The sequence below is a fragment of the Scleropages formosus genome, chromosome 8, assembly GCF_900964775.1.
Source record: "Scleropages formosus chromosome 8, fSclFor1.1, whole genome shotgun sequence".
In the NCBI taxonomy this organism is placed as follows: Eukaryota; Metazoa; Chordata; class Actinopteri; order Osteoglossiformes; family Osteoglossidae; genus Scleropages; species Scleropages formosus.
Window position 1 is genome coordinate 8104436 of NC_041813.1, and position 25549 is coordinate 8129984.

A 25549-nucleotide genomic window follows, 5' to 3' on the forward strand; every position below is an offset into this window, starting at 1 on the left:
GGCTACCGGACTGGCTTCGCGGGAGGGGGCAGCAAGGCCTCTCACACACACCCACCTACACCTATATTTCTGCAATCAGAGACATTTCATCAGTGACAATAACCCTCCCATTGACAGAGACCATCCAGGGCAATGGAAGCAGAGCCAAGGAGCCGGCGCCGACAATGATTAATGCCTTTTCTGATCTGCAAGTCGGGAGCTCAGAGGCGAAGAGGAACCGCAATAACAGGGGCGCAGACGGAAACAATATTTTTATAAATTGAGACTGCTGCGACGATGCTGGCCACAACAATGACACAACCACACCGGACCCAAGTCGCCCTGTGTGTCCCAAACATGGTACCCCACCCCCGCAATTACTAACAGAGATGACCCTGCTAACATCTGTACTATTTGCTTTTCCTGAGATCTGTTTGGTTGAGGGAAAAAAGGAGCCTTTTACTGTATATATTTATTTCACCTGAGGCATTTAAGTGCTGTGTCAGCGCTCTGTTTCTGTATGAGAAGGCTTTTATAAATACATGACTAAACTATAGATGTACTGTGCCATAGATAATTTCAACAATAAAATGCGACCATATCAATGAATCAAGTCTACACTTAATAGGGGTGTAAAAAGGGGTAGACAACCGTGGATTTGCATGCGCGAAGTGTGTACATGACATCCACTGTAGTAACATTAGCATGCAAGTAGTTTATGTCTGGACGGCCACTGTAGGCACATTAGCATGCGCAGCATGTGTATGCGGACAAGCACGGTGGTGATTTTAGCATGCGTGGAGCGTGCACGCAGACGACCTTCTGTTGTGACATCAACATGCGTGAGGTGCATACACCGACAATCCCTGTTGCAATTTTAAGATGCTATTTGCAGATATTAACAAACAGTGACTTTTACAATTTGCTGATGAAGATTAAGTGATCAGTACGCAACAAAGTAAAACTTGTATGAGCTGTCGGTGTTTGAAACTCTGGGCTCCCACCAATTCCCACTGGGGTGGGGTTAACTAGGTGGATCTGTTCTGAGCCCCATGGTGCCCTGAAAGGTCAGGCTCAGCTGGAGTCAGTAGTAGTGTGTTATGGGGATGTGTTAATGACAACTAGCGCACAACGCCACACCTGGGCAGAAGAACAAAGAAGAAGTACGTTGTTGAAGTACTGTTGGACCAGGCAGCACTCCTTAAGCCTTCAGACAAACAACAGAGAAGAGGTTGTACGATGCATTCAACATTTGTACCCAAAATATTTTTATTCAATTATGCCGAACAGTGAATTACATACTGGAATGTGAAAAAAATAGACATCATGGGGTTCTGCATTGATGTGACCAGGAATAAGACATCTGAGAGCAAATCTGTACTCTACACACGAGTGCATCTGTGTGCGCACATGTGCAGGTGGGAAGGGCTAGGGGGGTACTTGTCAGAGATTTTACAGCGCTATCAATCATTCCATGTGCTCCTTGTCTCTAATCATGCCCTGGGGCCAGGAGAATCAGCCAGCAGATGAGAAAGTACAATGGCAGGAGTAAAGTGGACTCATTCTGCATGCAAAGTACAAGGACAGGAAGAGAATTCAAACAATAACTCACAATGCAGAACTTGGAAAACTACATCAAACCACAAACAGCAAAGGTCTTTGCATGGCTACAAAGAATCTGTACTGAGTTAATGTTCACGCTAAATCTTCTGCAAGGAGATAGGAATCCACACCCAGGGTATTTGTGCGAGTAGCCAGAGAGAAGAGTGAGTAACAATGGATGGGCAGCACACGTGGATTTAAGAGCTCTCTTCTAGGAAACAATGACCTACACTGTCACTGAAGCAAATGATAAAAAGTGCCATTCTTTGAATCCCTAGCTGTTTAATCTACAAATATTCCTAAATCATATCCATTTGCTGTGGCAGGAAAGAGAAAGGAGGTGCAATGAAGTCATTTCACAGGGCAAAATATTTGCTATCTTGATTGTGGGCACTACCTCCATGACACCGTATACAAATAAGGGCCCACTCCATTTTTTTTTTTTTTTTTTGGAGATTGTGTCAGAAATGCAGTGGCTAATCAAATCCCTGTTTTACAAGCTGCTGCGCTCTGATTTCACACACAGGGAGGGGGAGAAGAAAGGGGAGGGTGGGGGGGAACGAACGAATGGAGATGAAAATTTCAATTAAAATAAATGAGTTTTGCGGTGACATTAAAAGGCATTACCTCTCACTAATGGCTTAACTTGGAATGATGGAGTGCGCTGTGGCGTCGTAATGCGTCCCAAAAGGATTGCAGAGACACCGATGACTAATGCGGAACAATACCCTGCGCCGTTTAACAGTCTGGAGATTAAGGAGAGAAATGAAAAGGGATATGGAAAAAGAGCAGTGGGCTAGGCCTGGTCAGTGCTCCGAGTTGCCAGCCACCTGGGAAGGAAGGAAGGAAGGAAGGAGGGCAGACAATGTTGGATGCTGCTGGGGAAATAGCCTCCTATATGCCCCAAGGAGGCTTTCCTATCAGGGCTGTGCTCACACCGTGGGGTAAGGCAGATCCAAAATAGCCTACTTCACAGGACATTCCACTTCAAGTATGTGGCTGCATTTGGCTGGCACTGCATAGCATGGAGATTTATTACAAATAATTTCGAATACTGACATATTTAAATGTTAACGCATTTACTGGGGGGGGGGGGGGGGGGGGGAAGACAATGCAATCAGTCCTCTTCAACAACAGTGAACATTTGCAGGATGTTTTCCCCTTTACTAAGATGTTCTAGAGAAACGAGAAATACACGTTATGTACGTATATTAGTCTATTGGTTCCTGTAAATGAGTTTTCACTCAGAAATGTAAACAAAGACAGCAGAAAGTAAGATGATGTCATTCCAAATCAAAAATTCCTGGCAACACAGTACGGATGTTAAAGGAAGACTGATCTTCAACGAAAAAAATCTTCTGGAATAGGAAACTGAAAGAGGAAAGCCTGACATTAATATACCCTTATTCTGCCCCCAAACAGCAATTTGATTACACCTGAGATTTGATGCACATGGGTCCTTTTCCTGCCCTGACAAAGCAATTGAACTAGTGCTGGAACTGAGTCTCAATCACGCATTTGCAACCACTCACCTGTTTCACTGACTATTTCCATGTTACGTTCAATCATTTAACAGATGCGTTTCTCTAAACTAACTTCCAACTGGCACTATGTAGTGTTATGAGCCCACACACCTTATTCACCAAAGTAACTTACACTGTTATATACACTACTTACAATGGGTCACTCATCCCTACACAAGTGAAACACATTTTCTCCATGTTTCACACTCTCTCACAGCACATCTAACTGTGGGAGAAAACCAGAGTACCCAGAGGAAAACGCATGCAGGCACCGCGAGAACGCACGAACTTCACACAGGCCGAGCGGGAACCGAACCCACGCCCTCTCACAACACATGCGCTGAGAGAGAGCAGCGCTACTCGCTGTGTTACTCATGAGAAATCACTCATGTGGTGCTAAACCCTGCCTTATGCCAGAGGTTTATATCCAGTGGAAGTAACAGAGCGCTACCACACAATGAGTGACCGGATGGAACAAGAACGCATTTTAAATTCTGCTTGTACACGTCTAGCTAGCGTTTCCATTATTGTGGGGGGGGGGGGGGGGGGGAAGAAAAATCTATTTGTGGAAAATACAAAGTTGAGCATGATTGTTTTAAACGCATCTTGCTCTACTTCAGCAGATACAGTTATTTCTGAATTAGCGGCAACATCTTCTGTGTAACAAAGAAATTTTATTTGGTCAGTTGGTGACATCAGTCATGAGAAAACTGCACTGTAAACACAATCCTGCCACGCATGCTAGACTCACCTGTGTGTGTGGAACAAGTGCATCGATACAGTGAGAAAATGAGACAAAGCACGCCCCGAAGCAGTGACTCAACACAGTGCAACATAATGCACTTCTCTTCGATCACCCCTTCTGGCAGACTCTTCCACAGAGGCTTCCATGCTCAGGCGAGCAGTGGGCGGGTGGGGAGGATGATGTAGGGGGAGGATGATGCCATGTAGCACAATGGTGAGGCTGCGCACACATCCTAGGCATCATAACGGCCCCTAAGTGTCCGCCTCCAGGCCCTCAAATGCCTTACAGAGGCAATTACCTCCTCCACATTCCGCAAGAACTTATTAAACACGCTGCAGAAACGCATCTGAGTTTTCTTTCCTTCTATCACTGACACGATACTTCTCGCACATGATACGCAATGATTTATATTATAGATCAAATATTAAAAAAAAAGAAAAAAGTGGCTCACGTTCCAGCTAAATGTGGGATATCCCAAGTGAAGTAAATCCAACAGAAACCACCATAGCGTATAAGAGACAAATGAGAAAACACGCCGTGTCAGCTGCCACTTGAAGTCGCAGACCGCGCTTGAAAAGAACAGACGGAATTCAATACTGTTGCGGAACAAGGTAGATTTTCACTAACAAAGTGAATCGATACGTCATATACCATAGACAATGGACTTTTGCACAACAAGGACGGGCTGCAGTGCTCTGCACATCCACGCACACACCTTCAGTCAGCATATCCAAGAAGTCTGAGTAGGCAGAGCTGTTAGAGACAGACTGAATTAATAGAGTGCTATCTGGCTAGTAACTAGAAAATCAATCTACACAATGCTCACAGACCATGTACTACTATAAATCAAAATTTAAAAAGGAGAATGGTGTTAAATTTTACATCACTATACCATATCATTGTCCAAATGTCTTTATATCATCAAAATACTTCCATCCAGTCCAGCATCAAAAATTAATTTCCATATCCTGAATCTCTGATGAACTCATTCAGCAACAGAGCTCTTAGTATTAACTTTGTATTGGAGTTTCTTCTCAGGAATAATTTACTTTACAATAATTACGCCAAACTAAGAAGAAAAAAAAAAAAAGCTAATCAAAAACGCACCAACTGAAAGGGTTCTGTCAAAGTGCAGATGCATCCAACTGAAATTTTAGCCCACTGCTATGAACTGGCCATATGAGAACTGCCTTCCAGAAGAGGACCTGATCAAGATGCTGCAGCTCCACCTGGTGTCACCAAGGCAACAGTCACCTCAGCAACATGAGCCACTCACTGGGTGAGACATGCGCCACAGATGAGACGGCACCACAGCTGCACTTCAGTCTGGCAGAGACTGAACAAACCAAACCAAGAAACTGAAGCCACTTACCAGAGTCATTGCGCAGGTAAGAGGACATGGCTGGGATGAGGCAGGACTGGCTGAGCAGCTCCTGCAGGACGGAGGGGAGGGCAGTGTTGCTATGGCCCCGGCTCTCGCCAGAGGGAGCTTCACCTGATCCAACGCAGCCTGCTGGATTGATGTAACTAGCTAGAACCTAGGATAAGAGCACAAGCCGTGTCAAAAACTACAAAGTACATCTACAGAGTTATTTTGCCTTCTTTCACACCAGCAGCGACATTCTAAAAACACACATGAACAGTAGATACTTTGTTTACAATGGCTGCTTCACTGACACTGATCAGCAGCACATACTGCTAGTGTATTCGCTGTGGGCACACACTAACCTGCAGCAGGCACGTAACGTGTTCCTCCTCGAGTCGCTGCTTGGTGAGGGCCTGTTCCACATCCCAGCCTGAAGCAGTAGAGCCCGTGCCGAAACCCGTGCCCTTGGCCCAGTAGAGCTGCTGCTCCTCGCTGGTGCCACCTGCATGCCCACTGGACACCTGAGGCTGCCAAAAGGAAAGGACATGCAAAAAGCCTTACGTGAACAAAGGGGATGAGTCCTGCATCATGCACCAACTCAAGTGTGGATGGGATGAACTGTGCTGATGACACTGCAGGGAGCATGTATTACAAAAATTTAAAAGATTACAACACTTTTGAACAGAAATTCCTTTAAAAACAATTCATTCTGAAAACAATAATTCAAACATGGTTGCTACTGAAATTGTCTTCCGCATGATAGTGTTGATAAAAAAAAAAAACCCTTAATGTGCTAATTATTAGCACATTATTATTAAAAAAAAAAAAAGCATTTAAACACTATTAAGCTTATAAATATTTGGTACTTGGAAAGTCTGCACTAAGTGCGCGCGTCCATTTACATAACATCTTTAGACTAATTCTGAATGTTATCACTAAAAATGATGTGAGGTATAAAAGATACCTGCATATACTGGTTTTTGTTTGAGCTGTTAAGTCTCCACTACTGATTTGTTCATGGAAGAAATCGCAAGACTTAGACATTAACTATGTATTTCATGCATTTTCTGTTGTGTGTGAAATTTTTATTTGTATTTATCGCAAGGCCATTCAAAACACCTCAGCTCTGCTAGTATGTCAAATATGCTAAAATATGAAGTTTAAAACAATACAACAGGCAAAGCAACCTACCTACCCAGACTATTCTATCCAGAAGAACATTTTAAGCCAAATATATCTTTGTTGCATTTTTGTTTATAAATACCACCAAAGCAACAAATATACCCCTCCCAGGTAGTGAGGAACCACCACCACCGGAAAAGAAATTAAAGCAGCTTTTGCCGTGTCATGAATTAATATGAACATAGCCATAAACTGGCAATTAAACATGAGGCCGCATATACATAGCCGAAGACAGAAATGAATTAAAACCTTAATGTCATGTAAAAGACAACAGCCTGGCACTGGGGTACAGATATCCAATGTCACTGCAGCTTAATGGGCAGAGGGCTCACCTCAGCCTGGTTGGCACCGGCGCTGGGCACGCGGGGGGCGTGGTGGCTCAGGGCTGACAAGCATGCCAGGATAAGGTGGACAGCTCCAATCTCCAGCGCCATTCGGCGCAGCAGCACACCGTCATCCGTGGTGAGAGGGGTGGAGCTGAAGAGGGCGCGCAGCACGTGGAAGGGCAAGGTGGGCAATACATTGGCTGATGGAGACTGCAGAATATGGCCTGAGGGTGGGAAGGAGTCAGGTGGAGAACCAACTGGATCAGGCTGCTCGAGAAGCAGATAAAGAGCGCACCAATAGGAGACAGAGCATCTATTTCAAGCCATATTAATGGAAAGGGCTCATCACAAGGCAGGGCATCTGGCAATAAAACAGAAGCTGCCAACAGCAAATGGCTTTTATCCATCAGTAATGAAGTTGCCTTTATTTCAAGGACTAAAATTTTGCTTGTTTTTCCCCCTTCTGCAGTAGACATGAGCTAAACAGGCATTTATTAGAGGGAAGAACAAGTACACAGGGTCGACTAAGGTGGAGAGTAATATAGGAAAGGGTAGGACTTGTCAATATCGAACAAGCTAATGTGAGTCATTTAGCTAAATTATCCATGAATTCAAAGACAAGTATATTCTCAAGGACTAAAGAGGACTAGAAACACTGGAAAACGTGCTTCAACTGTAAATGGGGAGATTAAAACATCTAATCACACTCATGCTGCTACAGGTGGAGTGTGTTTATATCAGCAGCATAATACCACTGGCAGTAAAGTATTGTAGAGTTTTAGATGAACATTATTAATCTGCTTGTCTTGTAATCTAACTCCATTGTTTTGTACTTTTTTTTGGACATAAGCAGGATGAAGGTTTATGGTAACCACTGCAAAATAATACACACACACACACACACACACACACACACACACACACACACACACACACACACACACACACACACACACACACACACACACATTTTCAGAACCGCTTGTCCCATACGGGGTCACGGGGAACCGGAGCCTACCCGGGAACACAGGGGCGTAAGGCCAGAGGGGGAGGGAACACACCCAGGACGGGACGCCAGTCCGTCGCAAGGCACCCCAAGCGGGACTCGAACCCCAGACCCACCGGACAGCAGGACTGTGGTCCAACCCACTGCGCCACCGCACCCCCCAAAATAATACATTTAACTGCCAAACTTTGAAAATCAGCCAAGGATTATGATGGGTTTATGATAAAAGGTGGTGTCAAAGAACATTAGCATTGGAAATAAGAGAAGGTGATTTAAAAGGTAGGTTCAATGACCGCATTTATTAAAAAAAAAAAAAAAAAAAAAAAGTCTTAATACATGGTAGAAGGTGTCTTCCATAGCACAGGCATTTCAAAGAAGTTCAGAAGTTTATAAACCCATTGATGAACAGTGCATCTAGTAACAGTCATTTCAAGATGGAGAAAAGTGTAAAGTATGGGTTGCAGTGCATGAAGTGGCAGGTATGCTATGGGAAAGGAGGGTAACTTACTGCCCTCTCCATCGTCAGTAACCCCCAGGACCAATCGGAGGAGGCACTGGGCATGCTTGCGCTCCTTCAGCAGCACTTCTGCATAGCCTGGCAGCCGCAGGAACAACCCAAAGGCAGCCAGCGAGTGAGCAGGGATGGGCGACATGGGCTGCACTGAGGACTTGATGGGTGGTGGCTCTGCAGCAATGGCCTCGGGTGCCTCATACACCAGTTCACCTGACTGCTCAATTGTCACCCACTCAAACTGGTCACTGTCTTTTGGCTTCTCCTGGGTAGTGGAAGGTACCACAGGGGCGCTCACCTGTGTAACACACACAAAAGAGCATCAGTGACCAGTGTAAGGTCAGCAAGTGCCACCACACAAAGCTGTATCCCATATAAAAACTATAGAAATTAACTTATGAGCTGGAGCCAGTGGATGCAAGTGTGTATGGTGGCATGGTACAAATAAAAAAAAAAAAAAAAAAAAAAAAAAAAAAACCACCCAACTTGTATCCACAAACAGCTTAGAATTTACTGAGTGAGCGATGTACGTATAAGGAGCCTTCTACGTAAGGAGGCACCAAGTCCATTATTGATTAAAATTAGCGGCAGGTCTTAATGTACCTGGCAGAGAACAATTCAACGGGACTTGGTGGAGACGGTTTTGATTGCTAGCTAGAAACTTGGCAACAGCAGTATGCGAAAAGAACAATCAAATGTAAATGAACTTGAGGCATGACAAAAACAGATTCCATGAGAATGTGTCATTATAGCACATCACGTCCTTGCCTGTTGAATGACATCAGGGTAGAGCATAGGCAGCCTCTCAGCAATGAGCGCCAGACCACCCATGCCAGCGAAAACCTGTAGGGGGGACTGGATGGGACTGGTCTCCAATAATGACTCGTCAATCGCAGCCTCCAGACACTCCTCCCCTGGGGTCATGGGCTCATCCTCAGGAAAGCTGCTCAGCACCTCACCATGCTCTGTGGGATGAAAGATGGTTACAGAAGAGCAAACAAAAATCAACTTCCAGCAGCGCAATCCACCATATATGAGCAATGGAACAGAAGATGGGTGACTGAACTCACCACACTGTTTAGCACATACATGCTTATGCACAAATCACAGTGATGGTCTCCTCATTGAAAGTTGAAGGGCATTTAAAAATTAGAGAAAAGACAGATGACAAAATAAAAAGCAGCTTTTGCACAGTGTAGAAATGTATAGGAAAAGGACTAGTACTAAAAAATTAACAAAAATCACAAAAAATGTGTAGTATTAAAATGCAACTAGGAGGCAAATGTGTCAATCAATACAAATCAAGTACAATATACAGTATAATACAATGTGGTATCTGCACTTTGGCAAAACTTGCAATGTCTGTAAACATGACATCAAAAGCAAACCGCATCCACTGTATAATGGCAACATAAAACAAGAATGCACTCGTTGCATTTCCCCCAAAATAGGTTGCAGAAGAAAATAAGATCCACCATTCCTTCAAAAAAAAATAAAAAATTATGGCAAATTAAATTCTGTATTAATAGAGTTTGTATCAGGCTCATCCAGTCCAGCACTCCAAACTGGATCAGAACAGACAAGAGAGGCACAAAGCCTCTTCGCATGCAAAGACCTCTGCTGTGAGCTTGGGAGGAAAGCACAACACTTAGGCAGAATGTCTAATACTATCAAACACTGTCAAATACCTAAGAGGCCTCCAACCCAGAGGGATGTCACTTCAAATCCCACCTGCTACAATAAGCAACAAAATTATTCAGCAACAGTAAGTCAGCTTGGGCAGAAAAGACGACAAAATTATAGTTTTGTTCCAAGAGTGTAGATAACCACCAACTGTTGACAGCTTTGTTCAGTTTATAACAATGGTCAACGAACAATTACCAAGCACAAAGTCAATGATTAAATTTCCTGGTCATCTATACTATACTGAAAAAAATACTATACTAATATACTGAAAAACGATGAGGAAGCATGTTGTGCTCTTGCTTCTGGTGAAATATAAAGAAAAAGCACTTTAAAAATCTTACATAGACATGCACAGAAAAATGTTTTGCTACAAAAGAGCTGGTCCATTTGCAAGAGTTAAAAGGCTTTTAGGGACACCCAACATAGTGGCTCTTTGCTGACCCCTCTTTTCCATAGGGACAGAACTGCAGACAGAAGGGAATAAATGGAGGATTTTAGTGTGTTTCCTCTGGCTACTTCCTTACAACCATTCTGAAAACTCCCTCCGGACCAACTGAATTAAGCTGGTTTGCCGACACCTTCCTATGCTCCCTTCGTATTCACAGCATCAGTGCGTCCAAATACAGAATCCAGAAACATTACCTTTGAAGTAGCAAGAGAGGGCTCAAAAAGAAGTAGGTTAGGGGTAAAGGTAAGTGCCATCAACTGAAATTTTATTAATGGCAACCACAAGCAGTTTTTTGGTGTAACGTACTCATATTATTTTTCTCCGCGATATATGGTCGCTTTGGAGAAAACATCTGCTAAATGAATAAATGTAAATTTGCCGACTTCTGGACATGTGTCTGGATTGCAAAATTGGGGAGAATATGGAAACGCTGCATATCCTGAGCTGCAGAACTATACTCAGACATAGAGCTTAGGCACTATGAGGCACTCTGGAACAGTGCTGCTCAAAACTAGGACTGCCGGGTAACTCAGAGAACCAAAGCTATTAATGGAAACTTTGAATCATTTTACCTTTCATTGACAGCATGCAATTCAACATAAACTTGGTTGGTAAGAACAGAAAAGTTAAAAACCACTTGTGACTTAAAAGCCCAAACTGCTTTATGGGGTGCCAAAGGAGCCTGTGATGCTTGTAGCCACATGAGTTTGCCTACACTATCTAAATGACTGATGAACACAGCAGAGAGCATGAGAATTACCATTAGCAGGACACAAGAATGTACCATGGCCCTGTTCTGCGGCCACAGTAAAGTTTTACACTGATATTGATGGTGGGTTACATTACTGCAGTCCCACCAAGTATAGACGGCGACAAAATCCCCTTTTCTCCTAAGGCTGATTTGGGAAATAGAGGGGACGTGGATAGTGACGTTCGGTCCGATTGGGACATGAGCCAATAGTGCGTGAGGCTGGTGGAGACAGAAGAGAGAGACAAGGTCAAAGCTTCAGAGTGAGGCTCACTTCTCAGGATGACTCACTCCCACTTAGCGCTGTACTGATAGCCTGTATAACTTCTCCCAGCAGCAACACGCCCCGCTAAGTGAAGAATGATTTAATAGCAGTGAGAATTTTAAACGTATTTATGGTGTGGAAAAACAACTAGAAAATCTCTGTGCTACCATGCTTAATCTGTCTTCAAATTTATTAGCAGAGATCATTATGGACAATAGCTCACAAACCCTCCAAGAAGTGATCACTCTACCTCCAGTCAGGTGCCTGTTACTTTCTGAACATGGTGAAGCAAGGAGGTGTATTGAATGACTTGAGTCATTGTACTTTTTTCATTTATTTATTGCCTATTACAACTCATTTGTAAATGTTGATTTTTTTTTTTTTTTTTTTTTATTTGTTCCTCATTTATTATTTTGTCGATACAACTGCACTATACTATGAATCCTGTTGAGCAGCGGTATTCGTGGCATTTCCCTGTAGGGAATAATACAGTATTATCCTCTCCTATCATAATCAGTTTTTTACACTTACCTACTAAACAATGCTTTTCTGGGGTCAAGTCCATCACAGCACCCAAAGAGAACAGGAGTGTGAATAAGAAGTGATGTGAAGAGAGCTATAGTTTACCCCACATTAAAAAGCTTTGTAGTTCTTTGGTAATGTGTTTATTCAACTGTCAAAGTTTCCTACTAGTCAGAAAAAGTTTCAGGTTTGTGCAACATCCATATTCCCAGCGTGAGCAAAGCTACGGAAGGGTTAGTTAGCCTACGCTAGACTGCACATATGTGCTCTAAGATTTGATAACAGTAAATCGCTAACACTGCTTCAAAGTTAATGTGGATCACTGAAATTACTCATTTAAACGTGTTGTTGTTCGTAGTTATCATCCACATTCTTGGGCAAATGCCAGAACAACACCTAAAACAATAAAAGTAAACTTTAGCTTGTTATACCACGTTAAACTGTGAAGCTGTTAAAAATGGTATCTGACATCGGTGTCTGTAATTAATCCCCACTGAAAGTGCCTACAACATTCATGCTGAGAAAAAAGTTGATAATGTGGTTCAGCCTAAAAATCACTCGCGCGGAAACAAAAGATTCCCTTAAAATATGCAAAATACACATTCATCTGTCCTTCCCCAATCTGGAGCTACAATCAATGTTATGGACTGATTGTTGGGATTTGACGCTGAGGATTTCTGCATAAGCGTAAAATATCAGCACCACCCGGGACAGAACCTGGGAGACTCCTTAGAGGTAAATTTCATTAAGGGAGAAGCAGGATCATGGCTTAGATGATTCACCTGTAGTATTTACAGCAGCCTATGCACCAAGAGGGCTGGAAGGCACAACAACAACAACACAGCTGTAGGCCCCAGGAAAGGTAAGCCATAGCTGTTATGCACTGGCAAGTCCTGGCCTACTTAAATCCACGGTCAAATCAGTAGCACAACCGGAGAAATGCAAAGAACAGATTAACACAAACCAAGTAAATTAAGGCAAAAAAATACCATAACTACTTCAAGCCAATCAATTTTTAAAAGCCTTAAAAATGTACAAATTTTAGTCCATGTGCTAAACAGCTTTCAAAGTAGACTGATCCAAACCCTTCTGAAGAGAGAGTATATTTTGATTCTAAGAATGACAGATGGTCCGATGTGTGCCTTGTCAGAACATGACTCTGTAATTCTGAGACCGATAAAGGGATGGCTGCCCTGCATGAGTATAATGGGCAGAATGTTAGATGCATTAGACTGCATTAGTTGCACAGCAGTTGGTAGTGGTTACCTTTCTCTGTACGCAGGCGCTTGAAGGAATCCGTCTTAGAAAGGCCTGGGTCTGAAATGACCTTTGACCCAAGTTTGACAGTCAGGTCAATAGAGCAGTAGCCCTGGGGCAGCTTTCGGTCATATAGGAGGGTCAGCAGTTGAGCCAAGGTCATCTCTGCAGGAAGAGGCTGACCTAGGGGAAGGGGGGGGTTACAAATATAGGTGGGTAAGCTCTTTATGGTCTTTTAAGAGTCACCTGCAGCGATACTAAAGGAAGACAAACATCAGCCTGCAACTATTTCCTCCATATATTTTCAGTCCACCATTGTGACAAAAGACAGACACCATGTATTCCTAGGAACAATGTTAGTACATTTGGATAGGGATACACAAAGAAAACAAGGTCAATGCATGAAAGGTACTGTGTGCGTATTTAACAGCCTCTGATTCCTAAGAAACAAACTGCTCTCACAACCCTAAACTGAGATCAGTTGAATCATAGGACTTGGGGTTCGTTAACTGAGTGAAGTAGCAAGCGAAACCTTCAGTAACTGGAATGACAGCGGGAAGGAGTCCCTAGAGTTCGGGGTGGGAGCTTCACAAACCTTGCAGCAGCTTATGGTAGAGGTGAAAGACAGGCACGCTGATGGTTTTGGAGGAGGAATCCACTCCAGATGTAGCACTGAGTTTGTCGCTCATCACACGACCCCGCCTTGAAGGAGGGCGGGGTGGAGTGGAAACTGCCCTTTTTGACTGTGACTTAAGGCCTAAAGGAAGACAGAGGAGTCAATCAAATATTAGCTGTGACTGCGGTACAGTGTGCTGGGAGGTTTACAACTTAAAAACCCAAAAGTGAAGCATTAAAAAGACTGATGACATCCTTTTAAGAGTCCAGCTTTTTGTGCTGAATGTGTACATAACAGTAACAGCTATGCACTCCTACAGCACGCAAAAAAATGCTACAATGCATTTGCAGTTTTCAAACAAAAAATAAATTTGTTTTGCATGCATGGACACATACAGACAGAGCTACATCCTACCGTATAACCCAGACTACGTATGAACTGAACTACGGGTTCAGGGCAAACTAAGCAGCTGATTTGGACTTTGTTTGTGTGCCTAGTGTCAGTTCATTATCAAAGGGTACCTTTCGCTAATACCAAAGGTTGACTTCCTCAGCAGAAACAGCAAGACACCTAATGAGGCCAAGCCTAGTTAGCATTCCAGTGACATTTAAAAACGGAAACGAGTGCACACAACAGCCTTTAAAAAAAAAAAAAAAAAAAAACTGACGGCAAACCTAATGAGCTAATGGCAAAATGTGATGTTTTACTGTTGTGAGTCATCAAATAAATGTAACCTCAATGACTGGGAATACCACTGAAGCAAACCCTGCTCCCACATGCCTAGGGCCTCTAATCTGCTTTACGTTTGGCACCCTAGAGCCAGCAACACTATAGCTGTACTTGAGAACCAGGGCAGCGAAGGGGGGGAGGGTTGAAAGTACCTGAGGCCACAACTACACTGTAGTTATCCTGAAAGCCGCTGTCAGCCTTCATCTTTTCCTTCTCCTCATGATTTTTCTTCTCCTTGTCCTCCTTCTGCTCGTTGATCAGCTTGGCTGTGATGCTGGGGGTGTCTGCAGGCAGTGGGATGTTTTTACATGAGAAAGGAAGTTTGCAAATCCACAGAATGGAAATCCCAGCAACAATCTGGTTTATTCTGAACAGCTCAGTTCTATTGTTATTGTTACCTTTATGGGATCACCTACTAATTTGATTTTATCATTATGCAAATACAGTACTTGCTCAGGAGTACAAGAACAAAACCAAAAAAAAACATTTAATCCAAAAACAGTGGTTTTTCTTCTAGATCACTGTTGCTTAGTGTAGAGTTTGAGAAGGTTGAACAGAGACAACGTCAATGTCAAAAGTGCAAAAGAGGCTAACAGAAAAGAGACAGTATTCTGAGCTGCTTTACAGCTGCCTGACACCTGTGTCCTTCGCCATGCCAGTAAAGAGTGGGGCGGAGCCTTCTCAAGGTCTCCGGAGGAGAGCCATCCATCATGAGTCTGCACCGCCAGCTACATCCAGTCTTACGACCTTGGCTGCTGGACCAAGTGCCTGAAACCCCCCCTTCCCCTTGGGTGTAGAGAGTCTGTCTCTGCTCGCCAACCCCACCTTCTCAGGGCTGCCATGTGATGGAGCACTTCGCCATCCAACCTGGCTGCCATGGCCTACTTAAATTACAAAGCCCTTCCACCTCAGATGAGAAGGAAGAACATCAATTTAAATGGAGGATAACTTGGCTGCAAACTATTTTAGGAAAATAAAACCAAAGTACTTGGGTGTAGGGCCAGAAGAATAACTAGCTATTATGCCTCTCCTTCAGCTGGATGGTGGGGGGGCTTTTCAATGGCAGGAATGAATAGTACCATTTAATTAGATGCTGACAGGTGCCTTGGTGGACAGCTGGCACCAGCAGGGATAAACAAAGCAGTGTCAGTGCACAACGTGGATCAATCAGAGCTGCTAGCGGGCCATTTCTTCATTCACAGAGCTGGCCTTGTGTATAGCCCGTTGCAGCTCACACTGGGGAAACAAGCCCCCCACCCTCAAAACACGGTAAAGAATTTTGGCCAGCACTCTGATTTTGGCTAGTTAATTAGCAGAGAACCTCCACGCAATGGACATCTGCAGCGACAGGCCATTTTTGCTGTCATTCTAATACGGAGACAATATCAGACCCTTCAGCCTCCTCGTAGAAAGGTCAGCATGCCAGACACAAGTCTGGTGAAGGTGACGGGAAAACTTTGTGTGTTAAATGCCAACAGTCAACATGAAAATTAAAGTGTGGAGAAAAAAGAGAAAAAGCAAATCGACAGTAACTCCTCTGCTCTGGTGAGCATTCCCTTGTGCACTGGTCACACATACCTGAAACCCGGTCCAGAACTTCTGCCAAGGTGGTGGAGATGGGTAGGTGAAGGGTGCGAAACTTGTGCCCTGCGCCGTACATGGGATGCTGGATCACGTGACTGGTGGCGTTTATACGGCCCTTGTACAGCTGGAGCAAAGCAAAGATGTATTTAACACAAAACAGTGGAGAATATATACACCCTTCATCACAAGTTATCCATTCATGGTAGCTTCATAACTATGTAATTCACAGTATCCAAAAGATTGTTTTAATCACGTCTGACAAGCAGAATAAAGTGCGGATATTTTGCTTTGTCTTTGTAGATGCTCAAGGTGGATTTCAACTGACGTTTCAACAGTTGGTCAATCTAGCTTAATTCTGAGAAACATCTATGGTTCCCTCCTGCTTGTGAGCAACTGGCACGACACTGGAAAACAGCTGAACCCCTTCATACCACATGTGCCAACCAAAGCTGCCTCCATGCAGCTAGGAGAAACAAACCTGAACAAAGATCTCTCGCTCCATTCTTTCGTTGCCAACAGATGAACTAAAATGACATAAGGGAAAGCTAACCAATAAGACTGATGAAATTCAGTGTAAATTTGATGAAATACCTGGCTATTCTTTGGTGCTGTAGGAAAGCAACAAAGCTCAAGCACAATTAATAATTAATCGCATTTTTAATTCCACTTCAAGGCTACCAGTCAAAGAGTGATGCCATCACAATATAGTCAACCTGTCAGTCAATACCAGTTCAGCTTTCAGAGAGAAATGTCTGAAGTGTGAAATGATCAGTCAATTCCATTCTGCAGAGGGTGCAAATGCCTTTTGGCTATAAAAAAAAAAAAAAAAAATAAGGCATGTCAATATTATGCAGAATCAAAAGTTATCTGTATTGGGTCAACCAAGGTGGTCCCAGTGCCCAAAAGCTAACCTCAGACTCAACTCCACAAGTCTAACTTTGGAACAAGGAAAACAGCAATACGCTTACGTTTATTCATTTAGCAAGCGCTTTTCTCCAAAGCGACTTGAAGTCAATGCTATGTATTGTCATCAGCCCACACCTTATTCACCCGAAGTTAGTTACACTGCTATACACACACACACACACACACAAAACGGGTGACTTTTAGAGCCACCAATCCACCTGAACAGCATGTCTTTGGACTGTGGGAGGAAACCAGAGCAACCAGAGGAAACCCACGCAGACTGAGTGGGGATTGAACTAATGTCCTCTTGCACCACCCGGGTGATGTGCGACAGCAGCGCTACTCTCTGCAGCGCTGAACCACCCTGCAATAGCACCGTGACTACATAAAGTTTATATATCACTTTACAAAATGAGCTGTCACATTTGAACATACGATTATGATGCCAATCCCATTAACGATACTTTGATCGACATAATGAATGGCAACCAAAATTGCTGAGTGTTCCTCGGTTCAGGGACAAAGTGACATTAACTCACTTTGAAAGACAGCCTCTAGAACTAAACAGACCTGAAGTGTCTCCTCAGTTTACATTGTTAATTACAGAGATGAGTGAAAACTTACTGCTGGCTAGCATGAATTACTTTAAATAACAAAAATAAACAAATTTGTTGTACTGACTTTTACATAATTAAAAGATGCTGCTACCGGAACCATGACTACCTGCAGTTTTCATCTAAAACAACTAATCGTTGAAATAAATGGAAGCAAGAGAAATTTTACAACACGGTACTGTATCTTTGCACTACGTGATATTTAAAAATAACTCTACAACAGGATTGTCCTCTAGTGGCCATTAAAGAAAATGACAAATACAATGCTTCCTTACGGACATTACTTGTTTATAGACAGTGGTAATTACCCACCGGGCAGGGGGACTGCAGGAAGACTGTGACCTTCTCATCCTCCAGCATGAGCTGTAGGAAAAGTCGTCGGATGAAACCGGAGATATTCCCTGAGACGGGCATGTTGCCCCGCTGTGGTGCTGACTGGAAGAGCTCACACAGCACCTAAAGCGAGAGCAAACGGAGCCATGTCAGAATAGCTCCAGCTTCGGATCACCAGTTTCTCACGTCTACAGGCTAAAGAACATATTACCCCCTTTATCTGAAAACACAGCTGAGACAACGGTATGTGGACACAAAAGAAAAGAGCTGGGGAATCAAAAGTTTAATCCATTCTGAAAGCATAGAGCATCTCGCACCTGTGCCATAAGCCGCTGGTTGTTAGGGTGGCAGGAGATGCACTGGAGGAAAAAGGCCACGGTGGCATTCTCGATGGCTGTCCTCTGCTGGGTTGTGAGCCCTCCCCCCTTCCCGGAGGAACTGAGCGAATAGCGGGAACTAGAGGGTGGGTGGGAGGGCCCCTGTGCGGCGTGGCCTGTCCCAGTGCTACCACTGGCGCTGGAGTGGCACAGGAGGAAGAGCAATGCAGTCCACAATGGATTCACCTCTGGTCCACCCAGCCAGTCCTTCATGGTGTGGCTGCTGCCCACCTCAGTCAGGAAGCGCAGCACAGGTGCTACCAAATCTGGTGTCAGGGACACTCTGCTAGCAGCTGGAGGCTGTTGTGTGTGGCCAGGGGAGGTGTGGGGCCGCCGCTCAGCCGTCATGGGCAGGTCAGTACTGGAGAGGAGGCCATAGCAAAAGCTGGCCAGACTACGCACTAGAAGAGAGGGCAGGCCTGATGCCAGCAGCTGCTCAATGGCCTCCGGAGACTGGGAGGCAGCTGCTAGCGTGGCCAGCTGGGACTCGGACAGGGCAATGGGTGCCTGAGCATGCTTCGAGTCGTCCGTCAGACCAGCTGTATTCAGGTCATGCTGCTTCTTTCCATCATCAGTCATAGAGAGGCGGTGCTGGGCAGGGGACTGGGCAGCAGGAGGAGCCACGATTCCCATCCAAGCCATGAGGAGGGAGAAGTAGCTGGGATGAACATGGCACATGGCGCACAGCAGACTGTCCAGGGCCTTCTTCAAGACCGTGTTACAAGGGAGTGACATTGACCAGCTGTAAAGCAGCCTGCAGAGATAGAGGACATGTTGCGCTACAGTGGCTGTAACAATATTGACAGGAGACCTGATCAGTCGGCAGGATGCAGACAACTTACTCGAAGAGTTGGCGGTTGAGCAGCGCAGGTAGATCGTACTCAACCGGGAGCTCATAGCTATGCCAAAGGATGGCTGCAACACAGTGCAGGTGGGAGGGTGAGGGCATGAGCAGGCCATACTCCCGTGAGGAGCTGCTGGGGCTCACATAGCCCATATGACCACTCCTTTTTAACGCTGCCACGCGGGACGAGTCATGCACCCATTGCAGCAGGGCCTGGATTCTGAAAGCAGACAAGACACAAAATGCATATTTTTTTTAAAAAAAAAAAAAGAAAAAAAAAAAAAAAAAAAAAAAAACCCCCAATGGATATCACCACATGCCACATCTACAAAAATCAGTCTATTTAGTAATCTAACAGCACATTTTCTACCTTCCAAGACAGAGTTCTTTTGTTGGTTACAGAAACTTGTGCCATACCTGTCTTTTGTTCCAGGGTCCTGTGTGGTTCCGAGCTGATAGAGAATATCAATTGTGGAGTCTGATGAAAGACCGTTCAGCCTCCCAAAGAGAAGAGGGCTATTCAGATCTACATGACAAAAGAGACAGTCAGTTTATAGCACATTACAGGGTATAACCAAGAGGTTGCTAACTATGGACAAAGTCCTGCTCAGATTCCCATAAGAGCTACATATTTACATTTTTTCCCCATTTAGCTGACACTTTTTTCCAAAGCAACTTACAATGTTAAGTTACCTACCTAATTATTTACCCATGTATACGCTTGGCTAGTTTTACTGGAGCAATTTCAGGGTAAAGTACATTGCTCAAGGGTACTACAGCTGGAAGCGGGATTCGAACCTGGGCTCAAAGGCAGCAGCTCTAACCGCTATGCTACCAGATGCCCCTATAGTACAGAGGGTATAAAACTTATAGTTGGTAAAGTCAGACTGACCAAAAAAAAAAAAAAAAAAAGTTTCCTTACATGAATGCCACAAATCCTAAAGCCCCAACTTCCCCCCAGTATGAAACTACAATGGCACGCACTGGCAGGATCAGTGCCCGAAGCAGCACAGTTGCGCAGCAGGATGTCGATGAGCTTGAGGCCGATGCGAGTGGACTGCAGGCCAATCTTGACCAGCACAGCCTCGATGTTGGGTGAATGCATGCCACAGTAAGGTGACATGAGCAGGGCGGCGCATGTCTGCAGCAGGTTGGCTGTAGGGGCAGCAGCGGCAGCCATTGTGGCCTCCAGGTCACTGACATGGGTGAGGCAATGGTGTAGCAGGCGCAGCCAGCCAATACTGTATGTGAGAGAGGGGGGTGAGGGGAAGCACAGCAGGGATGAGAGTGAAGTCCAAGTATCATAGTGCAGCTAACGCTTTACAAATAACATCAGGCACATAAATCAGCATGTGGAAATTCTTCTACCTTAAAAATTCTGCTTTTTAAATCTGAACTTTTTTTTTTAAATTCTGCCAGAGTAATTAGTCCTATAATTAATCCCTTTAGTCCCAGAGTTTATGTTGACAGTGATAGATTGAATTTCAGCATATTCCAGGAGACTTTCAAAAAACATCTTTTGCTTTGAGCAACTAGTTCTTGAAGTATAATCAAACACTTGAACAAAAATTAGAAATAAATTAATTCAGCCAGTTAACATTTTGATTGGAGAGTATTCATGACAAACTTCATTCTATGACTGCAAAAGTTGTGTGCTTCCATGTTTACATATATTATCTTACATATGATGGCCAGCATTACTTGCAAACGCAAAAGTATGCACATGCATATCTAAAACAAATGATTCATAAATAATTTATGAGTAGAAGAATTCAGTAGTTAGTCACCATACAAAAGACAACACGTGTCATTTTGTGATTCTATAAGCACACCGAGAGTTTTGTTAGGAAGAGGAAGGTTCTTACCTGGTCTTGGACACCTGGTCTTCAGAGGGCAAAAAAGGGTTGTTGACAGTCGCTGAGGAGGTGTTGCCAAAGGCCGTCAGGCCGAGAAGCTTGATCTGGGAGAGGCCCAACGTGCTGGCATCACGAGGGCGGTGCAGCCGGAGACACACAGCTGATGCCACCTCTGCCTTCACTAGCTGGATCTTGATATAAGTGAGGCCACTGGTGATGACGGGAGTGGACAGGGGCAGCATGTTCACGCCATCGGCGCTGATTTCCACCGACACGGAAGAAGGGCATGCTGGAGGGGCACAGTGTGCAGGCAAAGGAAGAAACGGTCACCTTGTGATAGTCACCCTTTTGTATACGAATGCATGCATCTTAGCTAGTGTGGTTCCTGGGGCATTTGGGCGGAGCTCTAAAATGAACGACCCATGACATGATAGGCTCAAATCTCAAAATCCATCTTAAACTGGTGCTTAACTTGGACTGCCTCAAGCAATGAGCAAAGTGTGAGCTATATAGTGTCAATGTCCCTCGACATTTTATTGTTAGCTTCATACCCACTTAAATTATGTCATGGAAACAGGTAAAATGCATGAAGCTGACATACCACGTGAAATGGATCATTTTGGCTGATGAAATCTGATGATTTGGCAAATTAAATCTCTATTCATTATGAGCCCCTTGAGTGGAGTGATCATTCACAATAAAATTTAATATGGAGAAAATAATGGGAATAGTACGAATGCGTACGAAAAATGGTCGTCTCCCTCAGAGTGGGGATCACGAGTGATAGAGGGACAATGATTCTTGGGGGACAGTTAGTTTTAACCTAAATTACCAGCAAGATTACTATTGGGGCAACACATCATCAGTAGGGTAACATTAACTGTCCAGTGACCCTGGGGCAGTGACTTACTAGCTAGTGAGGCCAGGTGAGGCTGAATGTGAATCTCTTTCAGTAGCACAGCAGCAGGCAGATGTACAGTGAGGTCACACCATGCTTCCTCTGGCAGGAAAATGTAGGACCAAGCGGCTGACCGAGCACGGCGGTGAGGGGGCGTAGCCTGTAGCAGGACCTCTGCTGGCTGAGCTGTGGGGCTGCTGGAGGTGATTGTGCCTGTAGTGGGAATCCAAAATGTAAATCAATCAACTCATGTGGCTGCACTTTTCAGGTAAATGAGGTGCAAAGTACAGATCAATTTAGGCCAGTGTACATATTATGTTGGATACATTATGCACCGTATACATATGGATGCATTTTATTTGTCTGAAATGTATGAGTACAGAGTTCAAATCTGAATTCAGCAAAGTTTTTTTGCAGACAGTGTGCTTAGTTCACGGCAGCGTATAAAACCCTTGGTCTGTGAAAGAAAGGTTTTAATGGCTCCGTCACATACCGAGTGGGGCAAAGTTGTGTAGTCCTTCTGCGTTGTCTGGCTCCGAGGCCAGCACCCTGGCTTTCAGGCTGCCGTCTGCTGCTTTGCCAGGCCCAGAGTCCAGAAACTTCATGATGGTGGACACCATGCTGCGTGCTGTGTTGACAATGGCCCGTGTGCTGGTGACCATGTTGTTGCAGATCAGCTGCACGCCACCTGTGGACATGAACACAGACAAAGAGTCAAAGACACTGACAGACATAAAAGGCCATATGACAAGAGTGGTGTCAGATGCTGACAAACAAACATCCAGGTTGGGGAGGTGGTGTAGGTGAAGACATACCCATGTCATGGAAGGCCTTAAGAGCTTCGCTGGTGTCCAGCACCCTCAGGATGAACCAAAGCAGGGGCTCTGACAGCTGGCAGGTGGACAGCGAGCCCTGGAGCCACAGGGGACGAATACTATTGAGAAACCTAGTTTTGTGTTTCAAATTTGTCTCAAGATCACTGCAGCAGTTACCAAACTGTTGGATATACATATCAAGTATTTGCGCTGGAAACCCTTGACATCCTCACCTGTCTGCCCATGTACCCACAGGCCATGTAGGTAAGAATGGGTTGCAACATGACCTGCACTGAGGTGGCCCGCTTGCTCAGTGTGGTCAGGATGGTGAAGAGGCCATCCCCAACTGAGATGGCGTCTAGACCTCCGTGGAAGTTCTCATGCTTGGTGAGATGAAGACCACTAGCCCCTAGAATGTGGACAATAAATAAAAATTCAGCTCTGGAAATCAAAATATTACTCTTTAAAGCCAAGACACTAACATTAGAACTACTGTAAGGAAAACTGACTGAAATGAAAGCATAGAAAACATAGCAAGTTCTTATTTTTATACTTCTCTAATGCCCTTTTCCATTAAGTGTCAGTCCCGTAGAAAACAACTTGACTGAGCAGCTGACCTAAAGTTACAACTCACTAACTGTTTAAAGAAAATCTCTTATGAAACCAAAACCTTTGTGTCGATGAGATTCCACCCTTACAAAGATACACATCCAGCCTGATCAAATGTAAAGGTGTAGCCCAGCTCACAGCACTGATTATATCCACATGCTGGAGGCTCAATCAGTAGTAATGTTAATGCTGTCAAGCAGCATTCCACCCACCTATGATCATGGCCATGGCGCTGCTATTGCACTGACCAAGCGCAGAAAGAATCTGGCTCATGACCTGCTGGTTTGCCAACACCAAATCAGCCACGCCTGCTGCAGGTCCTTGGTGGGGAGCAGTGCTTCCATTCGATCCTTCCTTGCTGCCGCACACCTTCTCCTCATCTGAGACGCTGTCAGAGGCGCCACTGCCAGATGGTGGGAGGCGCCCACTGAATTCACGGTCCCCAGAGAGAGGCAGCTGAACCAGGGTATTGACCAACTTCAACAGGTCGAACATGAGTTGGTCACGGGTCATCTCGCCACACACGGCCTTGGCGTCACCCGGCCGGATTATATTGGCAAAAAGGCCACCGAAACAGGCACGTGCGCCCACTGAGCTGTCTGAGCCGCTGCGTGAGACCACCTTGTCCGAGCAGGTAATGTAGTGGTGCACCAGGAAAGTGATGGACTCAATGACAGCCGAGATGGCGCTCACTGACACTACCTCAAAGTTCTGCTCCAAGGTGAACTCCAGCAATTTCACCTGTGCATCAAGTGGACCCTGTCCTGACTGGAAGGGCCCCCTAGTGGAAGGCAGAGGAAAAATGCCAAACAACAAAAGACTCAAAAGTGAGCGACACTGATTGAAAAGACATTTACCACTACTCAGAACAGCAAGTTGTCAAAATGTAGCAACAGAAAATCATAACTGCAGTTCTTAACATTAGAACAACATTGTGAAACATAGCTAAATAAGGAATAAAAGTTACCATATAGGCAACAAAGACGACACATTTTATGCAAAACTTTGAATACCTCTCTGTGGACAGTATGTGGATGAGTTTGAGGAGGAATTCACTGAACATCTGAGGACAAGTGGAGGAAAGGTGCACTTGCAGTCTGGTGAGGAACTCTTGCATAGCTTGTGTTGCTGTGGGACCAACCTGGCACCACAAATGAAACCATCCCTACAGATCAGTCTTTCCAAGGCTGGTTCAGAACAAATGCACTGCAAATGTCACAAAAAGCTTTTGAAACTTCTGTCAGAACCCAAGCCATATTTGACCTCGTGAGACTACCCTGCTTCAAATTTCTAACTAGTATCTTAAATCTGCAGCACTTCATAAATCTCAAGTCTTCTTTTGGAAAACCGAGTATAGTACCAACCTTTCTGTGGAATTCACAAACTTAAGAGTTTTGCACTTATTTTAAATACTACAAAAATGTTAGCATAAGACAAGACAAACAGAACAGTTTTAACCTTAAAGTATAAAAAACTACTTTCTGAAAGCAAAAAGTTGTAAATTCACATTCAGGCTTCACTTTGTGATTTCAATGATTACATTTATATGACAATCCGAGGATGAGTGCGCCCTGATTCTACATTCTGGTCAGATATGGAAAGAAGTGAGGATGGACCTGTGAGCTGTGCTGGCTGGTGCCGTAGGAGCTGCTGCCGGACAGAAAGCGCACGAGGACATGGACCAGTGCAGGATCTGACACCATCTGCTGTGCTGTGCTTTCATGGGCCCCCATGGTGCTGCTGGAGGAGGCTGAATGCCAAAAACATGAGCGCACGCACACACAAACACACAGTCAAACCCATTCAGTTCTAATGCAAGTTTGGCAGTACAACCTCTATTACAATTTGTGTTATGAGGAAATCTGTAGTCTGACCACAAACAGCAATAATAGTAGCCTTGACATACAGAAGACTGTATGAAAGGACTGGTTTGGAGGCACAAGACCAGGCTAAGGAAAAAGTGCTATGGTGGGACTCACCAGGTGGCATGTTGGTCATGAGCGTGAGGCTGTGAAGCACGAGACACCAGGTCCGTAGAGAAGTGCTTGGGTACCAGGCCAGAACTGTCAAAAAACTGCTGACGGAAGCTGTAACAAAGAATAAGATGAAGGAAATGCAGAGGGAACCAGTCACTATGGTAACAACCCATGAACAGAAGATAGATGGTATGCGCTGTAGATAAGTGTATTTAAGGATATTAAA

The 25549-nt window shown here is 44.5% G+C and overlaps 1 protein-coding gene across 6 annotated transcripts in view; it reads right to left on the reverse strand.

Annotated features, from left to right (window-relative positions):
* birc6 (baculoviral IAP repeat containing 6) overlaps positions 1-25549 on the reverse strand; it is a 97764-nt gene that overhangs the window by 37802 nt on the left and 34413 nt on the right. For all 6 annotated transcript variants that reach the window (XM_018724909.2, XM_018724910.2, XM_018724906.2 and 3 more), the window contains exons 43-65: positions 25327-25434; positions 24964-25097; positions 24361-24488; positions 23560-24128; positions 22972-23147; positions 22739-22835; positions 22417-22611; positions 21936-22136; positions 21035-21314; positions 20154-20410; positions 19587-19695; positions 19168-19389; positions 18266-19079; positions 17928-18071; positions 16090-16219; positions 14664-14795; positions 13762-13923; positions 13176-13349; positions 9009-9205; positions 8238-8538; positions 6730-6947; positions 5578-5742; positions 5222-5387 (exon numbers count right to left, since the gene is read on the reverse strand). In XM_018724909.2, the coding sequence (XP_018580425.1) occupies positions 5222-5387; positions 5578-5742; positions 6730-6947; positions 8238-8538; positions 9009-9205; positions 13176-13349; positions 13762-13923; positions 14664-14795; positions 16090-16219; positions 17928-18071; positions 18266-19079; positions 19168-19389; positions 19587-19695; positions 20154-20410; positions 21035-21314; positions 21936-22136; positions 22417-22611; positions 22739-22835; positions 22972-23147; positions 23560-24128; positions 24361-24488; positions 24964-25097; positions 25327-25434 (5079 nt within the window). The remainder of the gene's footprint in view (positions 1-5221; positions 5388-5577; positions 5743-6729; positions 6948-8237; positions 8539-9008; positions 9206-13175; positions 13350-13761; positions 13924-14663; positions 14796-16089; positions 16220-17927; positions 18072-18265; positions 19080-19167; positions 19390-19586; positions 19696-20153; positions 20411-21034; positions 21315-21935; positions 22137-22416; positions 22612-22738; positions 22836-22971; positions 23148-23559; positions 24129-24360; positions 24489-24963; positions 25098-25326; positions 25435-25549) is intronic.